This window comes from Amyelois transitella, chromosome 10 (genome assembly GCF_032362555.1).
Source record: "Amyelois transitella isolate CPQ chromosome 10, ilAmyTran1.1, whole genome shotgun sequence".
Classification (NCBI taxonomy): Eukaryota; Metazoa; Arthropoda; class Insecta; order Lepidoptera; family Pyralidae; genus Amyelois; species Amyelois transitella.
In genome coordinates this window covers 6,462,356-6,484,406 of record NC_083513.1, presented here as the reverse complement: position 1 = coordinate 6,484,406, position 22,051 = coordinate 6,462,356, and the positions used below count along the sequence as shown (strand labels likewise).

At 34.1% G+C, this 22,051-nt stretch overlaps 4 protein-coding genes across 5 annotated transcripts; 2 read left to right on the top strand and 2 right to left on the bottom strand.

Moving 5' to 3' along the window:
• The first annotated feature begins 19 nt into the window (after positions 1-19).
• Positions 20-6,457, top strand: LOC106136397 (probable ATP-dependent RNA helicase pitchoune). 2 transcript variants are annotated; one of them, XM_013336931.2, is made up of 11 exons: positions 20-236; positions 340-426; positions 775-900; positions 1,121-1,381; positions 2,029-2,178; positions 2,478-2,642; positions 3,420-3,561; positions 3,818-3,977; positions 4,295-4,447; positions 4,594-4,764; positions 5,146-6,457. In XM_013336931.2, exons 1-11 carry the CDS (start codon positions 140-142, stop codon positions 5,473-5,475), a joined length of 1,842 nt encoding a protein of 613 aa, XP_013192385.1. In that variant the 5' UTR covers positions 20-139; the 3' UTR covers positions 5,476-6,457. The 2 variants fall into 2 exon arrangements, with proteins under 2 accessions (XP_013192385.1, XP_013192386.1); XM_013336932.2 differs by having other exon boundaries at positions 21-236; positions 355-426.
• Positions 6,320-11,594, bottom strand: LOC106136382 (ATP-dependent RNA helicase DDX18). Its single transcript, XM_060946006.1, has 9 exons — positions 11,172-11,594; positions 10,891-11,040; positions 9,812-9,976; positions 8,994-9,132; positions 8,453-8,615; positions 8,026-8,178; positions 7,349-7,516; positions 6,941-7,118; positions 6,320-6,457 (listed from the first exon to the last, which is right to left on the bottom strand). The coding sequence occupies exons 1-9, from the start codon at positions 11,419-11,421 to the stop codon at positions 6,438-6,440; spliced, it is 1,386 nt and encodes a 461-aa protein (XP_060801989.1). The 5' UTR covers positions 11,422-11,594; the 3' UTR covers positions 6,320-6,437.
• A 1,097-nt stretch (positions 11,595-12,691) lies between these two features.
• LOC106136374 (glucosidase 2 subunit beta) lies at positions 12,692-15,184 on the bottom strand. Its single transcript, XM_013336904.2, has one exon. The coding sequence runs from the start codon at positions 15,068-15,070 to the stop codon at positions 13,496-13,498; it is 1,575 nt and encodes a 524-aa protein (XP_013192358.1). The 5' UTR covers positions 15,071-15,184; the 3' UTR covers positions 12,692-13,495.
• Positions 15,185-16,371: 1,187 nt separating this feature from the next.
• LOC106136376 (splicing factor 3A subunit 3) lies at positions 16,372-22,036 on the top strand. The gene is made up of 11 exons (XM_013336906.2): positions 16,372-16,617; positions 17,203-17,250; positions 17,704-17,862; positions 18,320-18,392; positions 18,863-18,954; positions 19,063-19,284; positions 19,576-19,736; positions 19,936-20,064; positions 20,343-20,535; positions 21,098-21,299; positions 21,845-22,036. Exons 1-11 carry the CDS (start codon positions 16,522-16,524, stop codon positions 21,976-21,978), a joined length of 1,509 nt encoding a protein of 502 aa, XP_013192360.1. The 5' UTR covers positions 16,372-16,521; the 3' UTR covers positions 21,979-22,036.
• Positions 22,037-22,051: the final 15 nt, after the last annotated feature.

Sequence of the window (22,051 nt, the reverse complement as noted above, 5' to 3'; positions counted from 1 at the left end):
GGGGTTGGCAACACTGTCTGGATCTGTCCTGTACTGTAGGTACTCCTGTCGTAGTCGTAACTGTCGTCGTGTTTATTGAACTTTATTGTTGACCCACGTTTTTAATTTTAACTTTTATTTTACTATCTCAATTTCCTAAATGGTTATGCCAGACAAGATTATGATGCGTAAAATTAAAAAAAGGGAAAAGAGGAAACTGCATCTTATGAGCAAGGAATCTAATGCAATGAATGCAGGTAAATTTTGAGTGAATCTAACCTCTTCACTCTTTCTAAAACGTTACTTAAATAACCCTTTTTTGTAAATATTGTTATTAATTTTTTGTTTTAATTACATTAGGTTTCAATTTTTCAGAATCGGAACCACAGGAAGCTAAGAAACGACCACATGAAATCAATGAAGACAATTCTAAACCAGATTCTAAAAGTAAGTATATTATGAAATGTAAGTCTTTTGTAGCGAAATTAACCGTGTATATATACATACTTAGTCATTAGTCACACTATCATTATACCTAGTACATGTATACAAATACTCCTTTTTCTAAAAGGTAAGGCAGAGATACATCTTTCCAGTTGTAACTTTTTAACTTACCTTTTCATTCAAGCTCATTTGGCCATAATTTTTTGGGTGACAAACTTTTTGACCATATTGTCATAAAGTAAAACCATTAAAAGTAATCTTTCCCATGTAACCTTTCAAGTATATATAATCATAATCATTGACATAATTGTTTCAAATCAATAATTCATAATTGACAAATTAATATTTCAGAAAAACATAAAAAGAAAAAGGCTGATGTCAAAGAAGAACCAGTTGAGGTAAAAAAAGAAAATGATAATGGTGAAGAAGCAGACTCTGACAATGAAATAGAAATAAAGACAAATGATGAAAGCCAATGTATGTATAGTTACTAGCTTATTGATTTTTTTTTATAATAATCTTGTTTGTAAATTCTGCAGCAGATTTACCTTTTCTTGATAATGATCTTTAATCCTCTTAACTTATTACCACATTAAATTTAAATAAACACTTTTGGTACTAAATGTAAATTCCACCCTTGGTAACTATATTCAAGAAACCAAATTATATAATAATACTGATATTATTTTCATTCCAGTGCCTGGGTCCAGTTTAAGTCTCAGCATTTTATCAGAACAGAAATTCTCTTCTTTGGAAGGTAAAGTGTGTGAGCCTACTCTTATGGCCATAAAAGACATGGGCTTCACCACCATGACAGAAATCCAAGCCAAAGCAATACCACCATTGCTGGAGGGTCGAGATCTCGTGGGAGCAGCAAAGACTGGATCTGGGAAGACCCTCGCATTTTTAATTCCTGCAATTGAACTTATTCATAAGCTGGAGTTCAAGCCTAGAAATGGTAATTACTTTTCTTTTTTGTCCGTAAGTCTTAACATAGTATTTTTGGTTGGTTGTATTTAAGCTTTTTATATCATAGCATAAAATTCACTAATTACAACATAAATAAATTTTTATAATATATTATAATATAAAATAAATTTCTTTGGTAAATATAATATATTATAATATAAAATAAATTTGCTATCAGACACCACCCTGCATTTCTAGAAATTCATAGTATTTAGTTAATTATCCAAACACATGAGTATTTAGTTAATAATCTTAACTCATGAAATCTTCTTTTTTACAAACATACAATCACTTCTTTATCTCATAAGGGCAAGCAGAGCAAACAGTCTCTCTAAAGACCAAAAAAAAAGACTAAAAAGCTGTATGGCTCAAAATAATCTTTAAATGAGTGATGACAAAAAGGCGAATGTGAGAACTCCGTACTTCCTGGGTGTTTGTTCTTTAACATCAATAAATTGAGCCTCTAATGATGAGATTTATTTGTTGCTGGTTAAAAACAAATGCTTGAGACTGAGAAGTATGTATTAGAGTCGTTTTATGAACACAGAATGGATATCTGATCATTTTAAATGTAAGATATAACCGTTTTTCCTTTTATATTAATATTTTAAATTTAATAAAATTTTGATTTTCAAGGAACTGGTGTTATTATTCTTTCGCCGACAAGGGAATTGGCAATGCAAACTTTTGGAGTATTGATGGAGCTGATGAAGTATCATCATCACACTTATGGGATGGTGATGGGTGGAGCTAACAGAACAACAGAAGCCCAGAAGTTATCTAAAGGTTAATCTTATTTTTATTCACTTCAATGGCGTAAACGCAGTGATGTAATAAATCAGACCTATATTGAAAATTAATATTGATGGTTGATGTCAACTTAAATTTTAACATAATTTACATCACTAAATGATTGAAACATTTAGCTGAAACTGAAACATTGAAACCTTGAGGTGTCATTCATAGTCACATGTTGTATACTCTCTTCCAGAATCACATACCTTAACCATTAACACTTATAAAAAACATTGACGTTCTCTTTAAAAATAAACAAAATGATAGCAATAAGTTAATTATTATTTCAGGAATCAACATTTTAGTAGCAACACCAGGTCGATTGCTTGATCACTTGCAAAATACACCAGACTTCTTGTACAAAAATCTTCAGTGTCTCGTCATTGATGAGGCAGACAGATTACTTGAGATTGGTTTTGAAGAGGAAGTCAAGCAGATCATCAGACTATTGCCCAGTAAGTTTATCTTCATAACTTCCTTTTACTTCTCTCTTTTGTGTCACTTCTTTATAGTTAACAACCTGTTGCCCGCATCTTCGATCACACACATTGTTTTATAGCCCAAATCCTGCAAATACAGTATTTTTCCTGGATGAAAGGTTTAAGGTACTTAAGTACTGACAAGAAGTCAGTACTTTTACCCGCAAATTTGTATGTACGGTGACCCGTTTTTCCGCTTTCGTGGGAATATCGGAAATCCCATAAGTGTTCACTACACTGTCTTAGGAACAAAGACAGTAAGTATTTATATTTAAATGAAATAGCTTTTCCCGTGGTTAAACTCGGCACATTGTCCTTCATAAACAATCCCACGGGAATGGTAGTCATTGATACATTGCTGAAGTTTGATTTGAACACACATACAAACTGCATTTTTTTATTCTTTCAGGCGCCTACCTGACTCTCTTTAGAACTCTTGATATTGCTATGGCATTGTTACTTAGATTCATAGAAAGAGATTGTGGTCATTTTCGAGTTTGTCCCAATTAATATTATCTTAAACATTACACCATTACTTTTAAGTTCTTTCACAGCATAGTTAACTTGTTATATAAAACGAGTAAATTATGCAGAATCTTTCACTAGCCACAACTGTCCATTTTTATTTCTCTCATCATCATCAATCTCTTCATTACTTTTCTAAACTGCAATTTGGTCCCTATAATAAGTAACATAGGTAAGTTATTTATCTCTAAAGCTAAGCTCTGAAGCTACAATTTAAAATTCCAACAGAACGCCGTCAAACTATGCTGTTCAGTGCCACTCAGACCAAGAAGACTGAAGCACTGACAGCCTTTGCGGTAAAGCAAGAACCAATTTATGTAGGCGTTGATGACCAGAAAGAACAAGCAACCGTGGACTCTTTGGAACAAGGGTAAGTTTTGATTGACTTTGCAGGACAGGCTTTGTGATACTTATTCTTCTCTAAGTAAATTTCCCTCTGTCTTTCACAAACACATTCACTTTATCTTTCACATAACAGTGTCGCTTTCAAGGACATAGAATATCTACATTGCTGTAAAAATAGTATGGCCACTTTGGCTCCTATGGATTATAGCCATAGAAATGTTCAAGTAAAAAGAAGTATTTTTTTTTAACTTAGATATTGATTATCTTATTTCGTTTCCCAGGTTCATTGTGTGCCCTTCAGAGATGCGTATGATGGTCTTATTCACGTTTCTAAAGAAGAACAGGAAGAAGAAAGTTATGGTTTTCCTCTCAACTTGTATGTCCGTAAAATACCATCACGAATTGTTTAACTACATCGACCTGCCTGTGATGTCTATACATGTAAGTATATTTTGTAACGCTACTTATGTCCCTTTTGATGCTCAAATAGTTTGAAGTACGTTTGGTTTGTTTCGAAGGTGAAGGCCCATAGTCAGGCAGAAGTGTTTGTAGCTACGTATTATGAAAATCGGTTGAAGATGGCCACCACGATAACTGTCTGATTACATATATCTTGACAGAATATACTAAATGGAAGGGCTTAAGTAGTACAATACTATACACATACAAATTGGGGATTTATAAAATTGTTTATTTGTAAGATTAGTAATGCAGGTAATGATTGTAAGTAAATAATATCAATCTCAATTTTTTTTTAGGGCAAACAACAGCAAACGAAGCGTACCACAACTTTCTTCCAGTTCTGCAATGCGGAGTCCGGTATACTTTTATGTACGGACGTAGCGGCTAGAGGCCTAGACATTCCAGCTGTGGATTGGATCGTTCAATATGACCCACCTGATGATCCTAAGGTAATGCATGATATGTTGCTGAACGAGATTGAATTCCTCGGTAAACAAACGCGGGGATTTAACCGCGAGTATATACGGGACAAATTACACCATTAACCCGGAATTTTAGCCGAATTAAAAATAACCGTCTTTTATTTTTCTTTCAGGAATATATTCACCGTGTGGGCAGAACAGCGAGGGGTCTCTGTACCAACGGGCACGCGTTGTTGTTCTTGCGACCCGAGGAATTGGGATTCCTTAGGTATCTGAAGCAGTCGAAGGTCACCCTCAATGAATACGAATTCTCTTGGAACAAAGTTGCTAATATTCAGTTGCAGGTTGGTTGGAAACCCTTATATATTTTTCGTGTTTACATTTATACCCTAGGTCAAAATGGGATGTTTACAAATTTTCTTTTTCTTGTGGCTGCCTTACTGATTTTATCTCGGAATTTAACTGAGTTATTGATGTTAGTTTGAAGTTATTATATAGACAGAAATAGACAGCCTTAATGACTTCAAACTAACATCAATAACTCCTTGGCGCTGCATTTTACACCCGCTACTAGGAGAGGCCTGGATTCCATTCCCAGCTGGGACATACGCAATACGCAAATATTTATATAATTTGGTCTGCATTAATGTTTTTGTTGGTCGGATCCACGAGCTAACTTAATTCATTACATTATCCCTTGTAACATCAAACACCTTTCGTTTCAGTTGGAAAAATTAATATCAAAAAACTATTTCCTGAATCAATCTGCCAAGGAAGCATTCAAGAGCTATCTCAGGGCTTACGATTCTCACCATTTGAAAACTATATTCGACATCGATAAGATTGATTTGGCTAAAGTATCAAAATCATTTGGTTTCATTGTACCTCCAGCTGTAGAATTAAAGATAACAAATAAAGGCCCGCCTTCAAAAAGGAAAGGAGGCGGTGGTTACGGCTATTTTAATTCACTAAATGCACCAGCAAGCCAGAGGAATAAGGCGCAGAAAACTAAGATATACAGACAAAAAGGTGGTAATAAACGGTCCGTTAGTTAAGCGATAATAATTATATTGGTATAATAAAACTGTATTTTATAATTTTGTGGTTTTTTTAATTGGTAAGGAAAGCCTTTTTTACACCTGGCGTTGATTCCAGTTACATCCTCATCTCTTTACATAGGAGTTTTAAAGAGGTGTCCGGCGACATAGAAGCGAGACACGGGAGGCAGCGGCGCGATGCGCGAAAATGCAATCGCCTCAAACCCAAACATTATATTCGTTCGATAACAATTTCTAGAAGAAGACAGTAAATCCATCTTAAACATATATATCAGATATACATTTTGTGTTCCTAAAGGTAATATGTAAATCTTTTGTGTATTTCATATCAAAACGACTATTAACAGATAAATTATGAACTACAACAGTGTCGTTATCTAATTACATTTCGTCATATTATGCTATTTGATTTATTTTCTGTTGTAACTTTCCATTCCAAATACAAAGGGTTTATTTACGCGACTTTTAAAAAAGAGGAGGATAATGTTTGAAGATTTATTTTAATTGTGTTTAATCTGTGCCACGGACCTTATACTCGTATTTAAAAATAGTTTGATAAATTTGAATTTGATTGTTTATTCGTAGATATTTGAATGAATGTAAATAATATAAAGAAATAATTTTAACAGCAGTGAAATGGGGACAAGAAAATAGACGAAAAAATAAAACAGCTATAGAAAACTTATGTACAAATTTATTGCAAGTTTGTGTACAGACAAAACACATAGGTACATATATGTATATATGTATACAGATAAAATATAATAATTATCACAAATGGCTTATATTTTCCTCATAACTAGGGAACTTCACGTGGGAAATTACAAATTGACAATAATGAGGAAAGTAGTACCCCTTAGAAATAATAACGAAATTCGATATAATTATGTTGTTTTCGATGTCGTCTTTCACATTTTCCGAATTTTAGGTAAAGATTTTCTTTTTCTTGAAAACTGGAATCACGATTTTTGAGATTTTACTGTAATGAATCGTAGTTGGAAATAATTTTGTATAATATATAGATAATAAGATATAAATGCGTATTTGTAACGACTTGTATTTTTTTTATCGAACCCGAGAGCAAAACACAAATATCTAAAAATTATATAAAAGAGTACACTAGACTGACATACTGCTGGGTCTAGAGATTTGAAATTTGGCATGTAGGTTCTTTATGTGGTCTAGTCTAGAGTGCACGGAATGGAAAACCTCGTGCCAGAAAACGCCCGTTCCAAAAAATCGGAAATCGGAAAATCTATTTACACAAATGCAACTCAGATACTGGCATTTGAGTTGATTTATTCGTTTCGTTCCGTCCTTATTTACAGGAAAATCTCTTACGTTTGTTACTTTAAGGCATAGAAGTTGTCTCAAGAAATGAAATTTACTTTTTTTCTTGAAATTCGTATGGGACGTCGGGAAATCTTAATTCTAAAATATACCTAGAAAATGAAAAGGATACAAAAATCCACATCAGGCTGTTCCAGGAAGCCAAAGGCCTTCGCCGCTAATTTCAAATCCATTGTTTGGATATTAAAGATTTTCTTCATAGGATGAGTTTTATAACACCTTAGAAATGATAGATAAGCCTTTCTCGCTAAGGTTTTTACCACACCGTTCTTTGTTACCAAATCTTCTAACTGTAAAAGTAAGCGATTACAATAATTAACAAGCGCAATAAAAAAAATCAGTTATAATTTGCCAAGGTTGTTAGGTGAAATCGATGAAAATCAACGCAGCACGAGCACTTCAAATAATGTTTAATAAGTAGTATGTGCGCGGTTCTACATATAATACGTTTTACTTAACCACGTGACTCGACTCAATGTCACGTATTATTCAACTTATTTTATATCAAAGGTAATCTTACCATATCTTGAACTTCATTAGGTGGATCTCCAAAACTATATTTATCCAAATATACTTTTTCTTTCCTCAAATATTTTATAAACTCTTCTTCCTCTGGCCTTAAAAGTATTACGGCGCTACCTTTTTGATTCAAACCTCTTGCTGTCCGCCCAACTCTATGGATATATTCCTGATAAAACAATAATAAAAACATATTTTACAAGGACTGCGAAAAATCTGTTAACATATTAAGCAGTCTATTTATCCTAACACAGCCACCACAACAAAACACTCGCATTATGTTCTGTGTATTGTACTATAAATTAAAAAAAAAATGGCTTTCTAATGGCCGTGTGGTTCTCGGTAATAAAGAATAGGGCCACTCCCTCTCTTCGCTAAGGATAGGCATATTCATTTAGTGCAGCTTGTACCTACCTAATACAATATGGGAAAGGATGCCCTATGAAGGTTGCGGGGGCAGACAGGAGAGGTTTTATGTAAAGATCTGACTCAATCAATCAAATTTCATGGTCTAAAGGCGTACCCTATAGTATAGAGGTTAAGATGTCGTTGAGATTAACGCCAAAAGAACGCCGATTAATACATTTAAAATTGGTAATGTAAATGTTACCTGAGATTTATTTGAATATGTCAATTTGTATGAAACGTTTAAATATTTCAATGATACTGTACAGTTACCTTAGGATCAGTAGGGGGGTCGTACTGTACAATCCAGTCTACAGATGGTATATCCAGTCCTCTGGCGGCGACATCAGTACAGAACAAGGCACCATTACCCGCTTCAACAAACTTCTGGTAGGCTTCTTTTCTTCTGGACTGACTTTGTTTTCCCTTTCAAAAGTTAAATAACGCTTAGTTCAACGAAAAAATAAAGGTGTTCCAGTGAAAAATAATTTGAGACACGAAATTTAAAAAAAAATTACGTTTGACTTCGTTAGATGTGATGTTTTTGTATCATATCTTTATCCAATGAAAGGTTTCCATGAGATAAATCTAATATGCACGAAGTTGAGGCATCCTATCTAGCATTATCCAGCGTTAAGGGTAAAGATAGGTAACTATAAAAATTCTACAGTAATTGCGGTTTTAATAAAAAAGAACTTACATGTATACTCAATACCGCAGCTCTGCAATGAATTTTGAAGAAATCATAATGAAAGTCCACAGACTTGCAGGAAGAAAAGAATACCATAACCTTCAGTTTCTTAGTCTTCTTGAGCATTTTATACAACCAGGGTATCCTTTTTTCCACTGGACATATGCAATATCTTAAAAAATACAAAAGTGATTAATGAAAAATGATGAAATTAATGAAAATTAAAAAAGAAAGAAAATCTTCAAGAAAATGTTAAGCCCTCAGTATTTCGAGAACCGCTAGGATAAGCACTTACATGAGCTTTTTTTGCTTACTTTCTAATATTATTAAAGATCGGCATTTTAAACATATAAAAATACTATTATCCTCCTGCGGCTTCATTTACGTATATGTAGCCTATATGTTACTCTTATTTTTTTATTATAACGATAAAGTTTTACACAAATTCCTTCAGTAGATTTTGCATGAGAAACTTATAAAAGTTTCTAGTATGTACTAATTTTGGAAACATTATAAATAAGGTAACATTATACAAAAGGTATATACCCACCCCTGTTGTAGCCCAGTAACAGTTGACTGTCTATCTTCATTCACTGACACTAGCACTGGGTTAGCATGAAGCGCCAATTTAACTAAACTCTTCACTTTATTATCAATTGTCGCACTAAATAATAGTGTTTGTCTTTTACCTGAAACAAGTAACAATATTGTAGGTCGCCCTCTGTAGCATTGTGCTTCGCTAGGCAGAGGTGTTTGATTCTCAGCATAGGCAAATATTGTGTGTGGTGTTACTTAATTTTAAGTTATACATAATATCAGACTCGTGGTGGAAGATTTGAGCTTATTATGGGTATTTCTGGATTGTTATTTTTATTTTGAACACACTTATGAAGGTTAAACAACAACGAAGAACAAGAACGAACGGTTAAACAAAAACAACAAGGAAGAGTTTTAGCTTCAGTACCATCAGCCCACTGATAAGAAAATTATGCATCACAATGCAGACAAGCTGTTGTACAGTCGCCTGCAAAGAAATATGAGCCTCTATTTTTAAAAGTCAATTTTCTGCTTGTGATTGTACATTGTACCACTATCATGACTATTCTAATAAGTATATTTTACAATCTATCTATCAAATATTATTATTTATTTTTATTTGTTTATTCTTTATTTTAACAATGACAATTTATAAAGTACAATAGGCGGACTTAATGCTTATAGTAATAATACTATATTAACTTTATTAAATAATAGATTGTTAGTTATCTAACAATCTACCATTAGATTAAGCAGGGACCTTTGTGTGGGTGATACACTACTCACTATACTTTATATACTATTGTTTGTAGATAACAGACAACAACTTACTTGGTAGTAAACTAATTATTCCTGTGATATGTTTCTCGAAGCCAGCTTCCAATAATTTATCAGCTTCATCCACCACTAGACATTTAAGATTGTAACATCTGAATGATTCTGTATTTTGAAGGTGGTCTAGCAGGCGGCCTGGGGTGCTCACTACAATGTTTGATCCTAAAACATTCGATTTATTTTTTAAACTTAACTATTTCAAGCATATAATTGTCTCTTTGTATCAAATTTCGTCAAAAATTCTCGGCCTCTGCGGCTGTGCAGGAGTACGCTTGTCTGTGACACTGGAGTCCCGGGTTCGAATAAAAGGGAAAAGAAATTTTTCTGATTGGCCTGGGTCTTGGATGTTTATATCCATATAAGTATTTATTATAAAAAAAATATAGTTTCATTGAGTAAGTATCTCCTAACACAAGTTTCGAACTTACTTTGAAGCTAACTCAATCTGGGTAATTTGTCCCGTATATAAAAAAAAATAAAAAAAATTGTTCCAACAAAAATTGAATTGTTACAAGAAATATTTATTATCTTTATTAAACTAGTGGATAATATTGATTTTACCAGTTGTGTTGTAGAATTGAACAAAACTGACATTTGGTCTCAGTTGATCCCCTTTCTGAATGTGATCATGATTTAGAAGTTCCACTTCTGGATAAGGAACATATGAAGAAATATTTATATTTAATATTACAAACAAACTACAAACTTGGGATTCTTTTTTAGGCGATGAGCTAGCAACCTGTCACTATTTGAATCTCAATTCTATCATTAATAGCTGCTATTCAGTCTTTTCAAGACTGGTGGCTCTGTCTACCCTGCAAGGGATATAGACGTGACCATATGTATGTATGTATGTATATTACCACCTCTTCCTTATTATATGTATAAACCTAACATGATTGACTTTTACAATCTGCTCCGAAAGGGTAGCAACTAGCTCATACTATGTTTTTTCATTACCAGACCACTATTGTAGCAAAATAAAAAAAAATTATGTCTAAAACATTTTGTATAATATATTGTGATTGCTCTATTTTCTGCCAAAAATTTATATTAGTCTTGTCAAATAAACCTACCTCGCTGTAAAGCCAATATATCTTTAACCTTTTTCTCTCCACCTACTATAAGACAATGTGACAAATCAATTTCGGTTAATAATTTCTTCAACACAGTATAAGTCTGTAAGGCTAATTCCCTTGTCGGTGAAAGTATTATGCACCCAGTTCCTAGAAATAACATTGATCATATTTATAAGGGAAAGAAGGAATCAGTAAATAGTATGAAAGCAAAAATCATGCAGTAGCAAAAGAAAATAAATAGATGATGAATTAGTTTCATTTGCAAAGTGCAAACTTACCAAGTTTCTTAGTGAATCCTAATTTTAATAATTTGTCAACAACGGGAATAAGAAACGCTAGTGTTTTTCCACTTCCAGTTTTAGCTGCGCCTATAACGTCTTTACCCAGCATAAGGTGTGGTAAAACTTCAGCTTGAATTCTCGTTGGCTTGACGAAACCCATACATTTTACGGACTTCAAAATTCGGGAGTCTACTTTACCTTCTAACATTGAAAAATTGCAATTAGATAGTAATGCCTCTACATCCATTGTACTGACTGACTTTAAATAAAACCTGAGACATAGATTATTAGGCGTAGCTATTCTTGAGTTAGCTATTCTATTATTTAGTTAAAAGATAAATTTATTTCAAAACTTTATCTAGGTACATAACCACAAAATAGTAACTAGGTACTAGGTAAACACATGTAAACAATCTCACACCTCAGAAGCAGCCAATGTGAAATTGACAGAATTATTTTTGTATGTTTGTGTGAGTAAATATCAGTCAAATGACAATGACATTCGAATTGAGGTAGGTACCTATGTTTTTGCTATCAAAAAAGAAACTTGTCGTACCCATATTAAAAATCTATTACTCATTGTGAAACGGAACGGTTTCTTCTTATATTTTTTACCCTCCATTAAAAGAGCACGGTAATGATTTAAGATAAAAAGCCCAACAATCGTTCAGAAATCCTGCCAGGTATTAAAATAGAGCACGAGCTTTAAATACCATCCTACCTCGTTGGACACATGCCTCAGCGTGTAATATAGATGTGCTAATAAACCAAGGCCGTGCTGTTGGCTTAACATTAGCATGTGACTAAAAACTTCAGTATGAATACATTATTTAGATAAATTTTATACTTATGCAAACTGATGGTATATGTAAAGATACAACAGGTAGAAACTACATCTTTCCAATTACCACGATACCTTCGTCTTTCTCTTTCACTTCATCCAAATTCATATCTTTACCACTCTTGGCAAAGTCGTCCATTTGACATTTTTGTAAGATTAAAGTTAGATACTCAATTTGATCAAGGAACCTTCCTCCCAACATTCCCATTCATACTCGCCTTGTTTAGGTAATTGGTTAATCAACCTGTTTTCATTCATCCATATTTGCAAATAAGGTGTGTCCAGGGAAAAGTAGAAGGCACTAAATGCGCTGGACCAACCAAATAAAGTCTATTGTGGACCAGTTCATTAACTAGTTCAGTAGGATGACTTAGAGTGGAGAAAAATGGCGAAGCATCGTGCGGTGTGTTTCATCTGCCCCCTCCACTTTCATGACTACATGACGAGCTTGGCCACTCTGTCAAGAGTGTATCGATGAAGAACTTATTTGCAAAACTATGAATGTAGCCAAAGTTTTTCTTAAATTCTAATCTTATTACCATGTTATCAAAATCTGTTCCACATTAATTATTTATATTCATTGATAACAAACAAAATCTTATTAAATATGGATTGGGATTGAATGGTACCTACCTAATTAACAATACAAGGACCTAGGAAATAAATAAAAATAATATTAATCAAAACAAACTGTAATCTTTCACAATGTTTTGTTCATTTCTATGAATCTATCCATTCACTGGAACTTAAAACAGCCTTTAACATAAGGAATGTGTGATATTATGTTATAATGCTCTTATTATCAGTCTTAACTTTAAAACATTAGTGGATACATAAATTAAAGTGGATTTATTGCATAAATAGGAAAAAATTTAAACCTGAAATTGATCAACTTCATGACTAAAGACTAAACTCTACTTATGCTACTAGGCAGATTTTGAATCTCACAAAAAAACCAGCCATCCACTAACACAGCCTATTTTCTTGAAACAGCATGACCAAACATTATTATAAAAACCGGATCTAAAATGTATAATTATTATTTGTGTGAAACAAAACCAATATACCAGATTGTGAATTTAGTATTTTTTAAAGTATGTAATAAATTAATTTTATTCTTGTATTGCATTGGTATTTCACTTTGATACATAAATAATAATTCTTATAGATAAATGCAAAACATAGCCAGTTACTGTAAAAAGTGACAGAATTGAGAAAATTAAAATGACTCATAAATACCTACATCAGAAAATAGCCATTATAACTAGATTTTTCCAAAGATTTAGATGCCTTGTGTTTAACAGCTTGGTTTTATCTGATAATTATGTTTGACAAATACAAATGTTTTTACACATAATGAATATCCAAAATAATAACAATAAGTGTTGTGACGATTCGCCATTGTGAAAATGTTCTTATATCCTGCCTTGTGTTTAACTTATATCTTAGCACACATTTAAGTGTAAAAGTCACTGGTCTCTCACAGCTCATCATGTGCTGAATGATCTTGGTTTACATTTGACATATCACAAGCTGCAGGGGTACTCAATTCCATTTTATATTCACAGCGATATGGTTCAGCAACTGACAACACTTTATTTTCTAACCCACAGTGAATATTAACTATAGTCATTCTGTTAGGTCCGTTCCAGCAGGCAACACCATTGGTGTATCTCATGGCAGAGTATCTATTGTCTTCTCCAGCCCATTCACCCCAATTGCCAAGACCAACCTCAGAACCACTATTCTTTGACTTCTGTGTCACTTTTTGGAACATGCACAGCCTGTATACATATTCTTTATCTTCAAATTCAAAACATTGTCCATCTAAAGTTGCAAATTCTTGTTGGAGGCCATAATCTTTCTCAAGGTTCTGTTGAATATTCCTGATGTTAGATTCTATTTCCCGAACTGTTCTCTCAGCTTCAGTGTATTGTTTTCGGGCTTCAGTGGCTTCATCTACCAATCTCTGTGTTTCATCATCATACACTTTAGAATCATGTGAAGATATGTCTCTGTCATCAAATTCTCTAGGTGATTCTTCTTCAGCATGATCTTCATCTAAATCAGCTCCAGTATCTTCAGTATCAAGATCATCATCCATTTCACCATCAACATCTGGATCTACATGCTCTTCATCTTGGGCAGGTTTGAACATACCTTGTTCCATCATCAACAGAGGTTTGAGCAAAGGCCAGGTAACACTGGTAAAAGCATCTTTATCAACACTCTCATTCTCACCAAAGAAATATTTCACTTCCTCTTCATCAACTTGGCCATCCTTATCTTTATCAAATACATTTGCTACTTTTATTTCATCAATTGATAAAACCCCATCCTTGTTTGAATCATACCTATCAAAATTGTCCAAGGCTTCTTTCACATTCTTCTGCTTTTCTTCTTCAGCCTGCCTTTGTTTTTCTTTCTCCTCTGCTTCTCTATAAACTTTGAGAGCTTCATTTTCTTTAGCTTCTATTTCATCCTTTAGTGCCTGTTTCTCAGCTTTGATTTGTTCAGCTTCTGCTTTATCCTTCTCCAATTGTGACAACTGCTCTGCCATTTCATGTCTCTTTTTATTTCCCCTTTCAATAAGGTCTACTCTTAAATGACTACCAGCTTTATGTAGTTCAGCTAACCTCTGATATTCAGCTCTAGCTTCTTTACCAAGTTCATTACAAATGTCAGTACAAATATCGGGCGTGGCATACTCATCTGTACCATCGCAACAATCACACACTCCATCATTGACTCTTGAACTGGGAATATTTTGAGGCCGATGACCGGCGTTGGTACAGTGAAATATACCATTCAAGCACGCAGACGTACCTGGCTCATCGCTGCCATCGAAGCAGTCACAGTAATCGTCATTTACGTAACTAAACGGTATAGTTACTGTTCCATCAAAACATGTGAAGTCTTTCGTTGGTGAATAAAGAGATGCTTTCGATAAAGATACACCGCGGGGCCTCGGCACATCTGAATGGACATATAACACAAAAGAACTAATAATGATAAATGATGAATGAAATTGACTCAACCAAGTGGAGTAAATCATGATTCGTAACTTTTCTTAAAAATAATCAGTTACTTGGACAAAACTGGGTTTAAATATTTTGTCGGCGACATTAAACAGCAGACGTGTAGAAAATGACAAAACAAAACTAACAAGTCCTAATTATGTCATTGTCTGTCAGCTGTCAGTCAACGTGTGACAAATGTCAACATCAATTGAGGTTTTTTATACTCGACATGATTCATCGAAGGAGATACATAAAATCACGCCTCTTTCCCGGAGGGGTAGGCAGAGACTACCTCTTTCCACTTGCCACGACCTCTGCATACTTCCTTTGCTTCATCCACTTTCATAACTCTCTTCATGCAAGCTCGGCGGTTTTGGGTACTTTTGACCTTCGAAGGTGATGCTGCCAAGCATAAAACTTTAAACCGTTATGAAGTGATGTGGGTTTAGCGGGTGTGCCAAAGTTAAGACTCACGTATTTTAAATGAGGGCATTTTTACTTTACATCATGACGACTATAATTATGTTGATTCTTAGTGGTAGTAGAAATGCTTCAAATTTTTTTCTTGTAAAGGGCTAGTAAACATTTACTATCTGAATACATATAATCTAATTTTTGTATTGGTGCCGGGAACCACACGGCACGAACAAAACATATGAATAGTTTGTTTTATTGTGTATTTATATTCTATCCACATATTTTTTCCTATTATATTACACTCTTATTCTGTTACACATATATATTTTAAATGAATTTTTAATCCTTCCACTTGTTTTATTTAACCTTCGCAAGTGTTACTGATCGGGAATATAAAGTGCTACTGTGTAACAGTGTTACTCATTGGGAAAACGATAGTTGCAATGTGTACCACTGCTACACAACGGGAATTTTTTTCCCATTGAGTAACAGTGTTACAGATCGGGGTGTGACTGAATGGGAACAAACCGATTTCTGAAGTGCATTTTCCACGGTCACGAGTAATATCTATACTAATATTATAAAGTTGAAGAGTTTGTTTGTTTGTTTGACTGGTTCTAATTGAAATTTTTTTTTTGTGTTTAATAGACCATTTATCGAGAAAGGCTTAAGGCTATATAACATCACGCTGCAACTATTAGGAGCGAAGAAATAATGGAAAATGGAAAAAAAACAGGGAAAATTATTCATCCTTGAGGGCTTCAATGAAGCCCAAAATAACTATTCCACGCGGACGAAATCGCGGGCACGAGCTAGTTAATTAATAAGATTGATAGCCGCAAGGTCACAGCCTTGGCAATAAGGACTAAAAGAAACATAAAAGTCATTACATTGACTTGACGTTCATATAATGCATTCGTCAAAGTCTTTCTTGACGTTCAGGACGCTCCCGAATTTTTCGCTTCTTTTCTTGGTTTTCAAAAACATACCTATTAAAGCACAGTTATCTTGGATTAAATTTCATTATTTCCATACAAATTAAAATTGTATCTAACTTTCTCCCAGCATAATGGATACAATACTAGAACAACAACGAAGTTATCATGAAGAGAGAGAACGTACCATGGATGCTATGGTAAAAGAAATACTGCACAAAAAAACTGGTGTAAGTGTTTATACAGTAGTTGTGTTTTAATGTAACCTCTAATAATTCATAACCTAGAATCATATTTACGATATTAGGAAATATATCACGCCTGTTCCTATAGAATCCTACCTGATTCCGCATATTACCATGATCCGAAAGTGTGTTTATAATTTCAGTGACAAAATGCAAAAGGCCGTTGTTAATGAGCTAATTCTCTCTGTTTACCCTTCTGTGAAAGAGGTGTGATTAATGTGTATACCAAGTACACTTAGCCTGCCCTTCTCGACATATGGATTATGACTTGGATTGCTAATGGTGTTTACAGTTTTCAGAGGAATTTCATGTAATTACCAACCAAAAAGTTCATTTTGTCAAGCATAGTCGTGAAATTCTGTATCTCAAAGATTTTAGTGAAAAGAAATAAAAATATCTAATGTAGGATAAATGTGAGTCTGACACTAGGTTTGGAAGATTGGTAGCCGACAGTGCAACTGGCAACATACCAAGAGGAGAGGCAGTTAGACCAAACTTGCTGGTCTGTCTGGCCATTTTCTTATTGTAACCTGGCAAATCTATGTGTTATTAATGCGTATTTTTTTCCAGCACCGAGAGACAATCAATGCTGATCACCGACTGAAAAATCTGCATGATGTAAGTAACAATCCATTGTCTAAAAAAGTTTGTAATAAATTTATCTCTGCTGCCAGACTAACTTTGTATGGGATCTCTAGACAAAATTTTTGTAGTTCAATATTTACATGTGAATTATCAAATGCATATCATTGTCAGATTTCATTACTTAAAAATACTAGTAATTATTAATGTTTGTGATATTAATTGCACTATGATAAATAATGATGATAATTATGTTAGTAGCCTCACTCATTCTGTTATTCATGACTTGAATGTTTTATTCATATGACATGAATAAAAGATAATAACAGAATTGTAAAAGAAGAGATTTTTGGAATCAAATTTCTAAGTATCTTCTTTGCATATTGATTCTAATTCTGGATCTCAATAACACTTAACTACAAGTCGTAAAAACTTATATCTATCTGTATAACTTTAGATGTTGTTACTTATTAAATAAATTTATTTCAGAGATACATAGAAGCAACAATAAGACTCAAGGATCTATATGAAGACAAAGATGGTTTGAGAAAAGAAGAAATCTCTGCTCTGTCTGGCCCTAATGAGTTTCAGGAATTTTATTCTAGGTTGAAGCAAATTAAGGAGTTTCATAGGAAACATCCTAATGAGGTATTTATTTTATATCTGTGGCATGACCACAATGATATTTTGGAAATTAATTATTTTCTTACTCAATCACAGTTCCCATTTAAAAAAATTTAAGTACAATATGTTTAATCTGTCAATCCTCTAAGTGATAAAGATGTATTATTATATGTATGTATATATTTTTCCTGATGAACTATTTATGATGAATAAACCTGATATTTGGTTTAAAAATTGTTTATTATATGTAGGAAGTATAGTGGAAAGTTCAGGAATATACACTACAGAAGACAGAAAGAGAACAGAGGAGAGAAATAATCAAATTAAAAGCACATATTTTTGGAAATCAAATAAAAATATTTGACAAAAAAAATATTATAATGATATTTTTCCACTAACCAAACAAGTAATCAATGGCAATATATATCAAATTAAATATACATAAAGAAGGTTGTCTGCACTAAACTTGTAACTTTTTCAGATATGTGTGCCAATGTCTGTTGAATTTGAGGAGTTGGCAAAGCTTAGGGAAAACCCAGCAGAAGATTTTACAAGTAAGCAATCATTTATTTTACTATTAGGATGAAAGAAAGATAATTTTAAATATTCACTAGCTTGTACAGGAAGAACACAAAGAAGGTACAGGTACAAAAAGTATGTTCTTCTCCAGACTCTAAATTATATATAATTTCAAGATGATTTGTTCAGAAGATTGTGTGAAGTGACAAAAAAATTTGTTCAGAGAGTTTTTTAAATTAACAATTGGTGAATGGAAACCCATGTTATGTTATGTGACCACAGAAACTCTTGTTTTTCCATTTTTATACTTTTGCTTTATCCACATTTATCAATCTCTTTATGCAAGCTTTGTCAGGATTGGCCATAATTTTGGCCTGATTTGTGAATTAGCCAATTTGATAAATAACCTCTTTATCAAAGCTTTTCCCTTTCAACATTTCCATACATTATTTCTCAATCAGTGAATATTATTTATATATTAAATTTATTAAATCTGTTTTTGCAGCTCCTGTAGAGTTTACTGATGAGGAAGGCTATGGAAAATACTTGGATTTGCATGAATGCTATGAAAAATATATAAATTTAAAAGGAATTGAGGTGAGTTTAATTTTTCTGTTAAAGATTTTGTTGCCATGTAAATTTATAATCACGCCAGAGAACAGTTTGAGACATATAATTCACATGTTTTTTTTTTATTTTTTACAGAAAGTAGACTACATAACCTACCTCAGTATATTTGACCACCTGTTTGACATTCCAAGGGAACGTAAGAATGGAGAATACAGGAACTACATCCGAGCATTGCTTACATACCTGAAGGACTTTGTGAGTAGAGTGAAGCCGTTGCAAGATCAGGCCCAGGAAATGGCGCTTGCTCATCAAGAGTTTCTTAAGCAATGGGAAGCTGGAACATTTCCAGGCTGGCCGGTAAGTAAAAAAAAATTTATTTGGCATCCAAACTTGAACTAACATGAAACAAAGATAGTTTAAGTAAAGAAGCATTCATGATTTAGGTTAAAGTATCTGATGCAAAAGGTTCAACCAAGGTACGGTTGTTTCTGGACATAGCTGTGTCACCTCACCTTGATTGGTGTATGTGATGTGGCGTGGGTATCTCCTGAACCATGTCTACAATTGTACATATTGTAGGTATGTCTGTCTGTATTTTCCTTAAAATTATATGTAATTATACTCTGAGAAATTTAATTGCGATTTCAGAAAGAAACAGGCGGTGCCTTAACAAATGTTGGTGCCCATTTGGATCTGTCAGCATTTTCGTCTTGGGAAGAGTTAGCATCGTTAGGTCTGGATAGATTAAAGTCTGCTCTCATGGCCCTTGGGTTGAAGTGTGGTGGAACTTTAGAAGAAAGAGCTCAAAGGTAAAAAAATGACTTGCTTATTTGTTTATTAAGAGGGTAAAGGTTTTAAAACGGATTGTATGGGCATATTGTAAAGTGTCACTAATCCTATGTAATTATTGCAATTTTTTTTTCAAAACATAATAATCCCAAGTAGAATTTAAGACGCTACTACACTTAGTTAATATTTTTTTACAATTATATTTACATATAATTTCAGGTTATTTATCACGAAAGGCCAAACAGCCCTAGATAAGTCATTGGTCGCAAAGAAAGGCGCAAACAAAGCTAAAGCATCTACTCAACAAAGGCATAAAGATATTGCTGCTATTGAAGCTCAAGTTTATCGGTAAATTAGCCTTGATTTATATACTTACGCAGAATTATTATAAACTTAGCTACTATTTATAAACAGTCCCTGTAAGAACTTCACGTTTCAAAAGTAGAACCATGGAACTTCGCTGCTTAAAATATTGAAATAGTTGGTTTTTCATTAAGCATTTGGTATGATTTCCACTTTTTACTATTTCATGTGTTAAATAACTTTTCTCCTTTTTATGACATCCGTAATTCGTAAGTAGACCTTTTCAATCACCAATCCATTCTCAATCCGAAAACTTTTCTCAGGTTCGCAAGCATAGTGAGCAGTACAAGAGCGGCGACCATAGAGAATGTGACGCGTCGTGCGGCTCGCGCGGCCGGCGAGCGCAGAGACGACAGCGGAGATGAAAGTGACGCTTCAGCCGCGCCTGATATCGACTCTGACGATGACGAAGTGCCGTACAACCCTAAGAATCTGCCGCTGGGCTGGGATGGCAAGGTATTGTCAGCTATTTTACTAAAATAAATATAGAAAGCCGTAATATCGCCGGCCGGCGAACGGCAGCAAAAAGCGATGCTTTAGCACACTCATACAGTATTCATGAAACTCTCTTAGTTGTAATTTTCCATTTCCATTAATGATAAATTTCTGGTTATTTTTACCAATAGTTTTGACTTTGCGTTGATTGATCAGTCACTCCTTGTTTTTCCAACCAAATAATTTTTACCCAAAATGATTACACACTCCCGTATATAAGTGTAGGCATTAACACACCATTATGGAAATATCCGAATGCCAATGGGAGAATTTTTTTAATAGCCTCCTACATACATGCATAAAATCACGCCTCTTTCCCGGAGGGGAAGACTACATCTTTCCATTTGCCATGATCTCTGCATACTTCCTTCGCTTCATCCCATCACATTCATAACTCTCTTCATGCAAGCTCCGCGGTTTCGGGTACTCTTGACCTGTCCCTTACTTAATACCCTCCTACTTCTCATAAAGGAATGTAATTATTGCATAATTAATTTTACCATAATTTCGTTCGCATTCACAGCCCATCCCATACTGGCTGTACAAGCTCCACGGTCTGAATATCAGCTACACTTGTGAAATCTGCGGTAATTACACTTACAAAGGGCCCAAGGCGTTCCAACGGCACTTCGCAGAATGGCGGCACGCTCACGGCATGCGTTGTCTTGGAATACCAAACACTGCTCACTTTGCTAACGTCACGCAGATTGAGGATGCCCTAGCGTGTAAGTTATAATTTTGTTCATATGTAACCATAGAGTTAAGAATAGCACTAATGAAGGATCAGAGGCGTTAGAATAAAAAGGTAGAATTGCGGCACGCTCACGACATGCGTTGTCTCAGTATTTCGAATACCGCGCTTTTTGCTAATGTAATTTTGCTTATAAGTAAATTTGTTTATGTGTTAGCATCTAACCATAGAGTTAATAGAATAGCGGCATGCTCATGCCATACGTTGTCTTACACGAGCAAGTTGATTTTCACTTGTAAAAATTGTACTAACGTATCAAAAAGTGGGGAAGTGAGGTAAAAATAAAGATTGACCTAGTAAATAGACCCCTTGTTCAGCCCCCGTAGCTTTATACGCGCGACGCCGATTTCATGGCGCGAAAAACTATCGCTTTATGGCGTAAACGGCGTCTCGCTTGCCGTGCTACCGGGGCAAGCGAATCTCCGTCACCATGTTTTCCTTTGCTGTAATATCATCTGTGAGTTTTAGTTATTTTATGGTAGCTACGAGATATATAATCATTAATGATTCCGTTTTCAGTGTGGGAGAAAATTAAACACCAGAAGGAGAGCGAGAGATTTGTCGCCGAAAATGACGAAGAATTTGAAGATTCTCAGGGCAATGTTGTGAACAGGAAAACTTACGAAGACTTGAAACGCCAAGGACTTCTGTAAAAATAAAACTTATTTAAGCAATTGTGTATATTTTAAAATAAAACAGATGTGACATTTACTTTCATACTTTTAT

Excerpts from the sequence above, each read along its gene's own strand:
- LOC106136397 (XM_013336931.2), top strand. The coding sequence starts at position 140 with ATGGTTATGCCAGACAAGATTATGATGCGTAAAATTAAAAAAAGGGAA. Across the intron at positions 237-339 it reads ATCTAATGCAATGAATGCAG|GTTTCAATTTTTCAGAATCG; the intron begins GTAAATTTTGAG and ends TAATTACATTAG. Across the intron at positions 2,643-3,419 it reads GATCATCAGACTATTGCCCA|AACGCCGTCAAACTATGCTG; the intron begins GTAAGTTTATCT and ends AAATTCCAACAG.
- LOC106136382 (XM_060946006.1), bottom strand. The coding sequence starts at position 11,421 with ATGGATGTAGAGGCATTACTATCTAATTGCAATTTTTCAATGTTAGAA. Across the intron at positions 9,977-10,890 it reads TATATTGGCTTTACAGCGAG|GATCAAACATTGTAGTGAGC; the intron begins GTAGGTTTATTT and ends CGAATGTTTTAG. Across the intron at positions 8,616-8,993 it reads GTTACTGGGCTACAACAGGG|ATATTGCATATGTCCAGTGG; the intron begins GTGGGTATATAC and ends GTATTTTTTAAG.
- LOC106136374 (XM_013336904.2), bottom strand. The coding sequence starts at position 15,070 with ATGATTTACTCCACTTGGTTGAGTCAATTTCATTCATCATTTATCATT.
- LOC106136376 (XM_013336906.2), top strand. The coding sequence starts at position 16,522 with ATGGATACAATACTAGAACAACAACGAAGTTATCATGAAGAGAGAGAA. Across the intron at positions 16,618-17,202 it reads TACTGCACAAAAAAACTGGT|CACCGAGAGACAATCAATGC; the intron begins GTAAGTGTTTAT and ends ATTTTTTTCCAG. Across the intron at positions 17,251-17,703 it reads GACTGAAAAATCTGCATGAT|AGATACATAGAAGCAACAAT; the intron begins GTAAGTAACAAT and ends AATTTATTTCAG.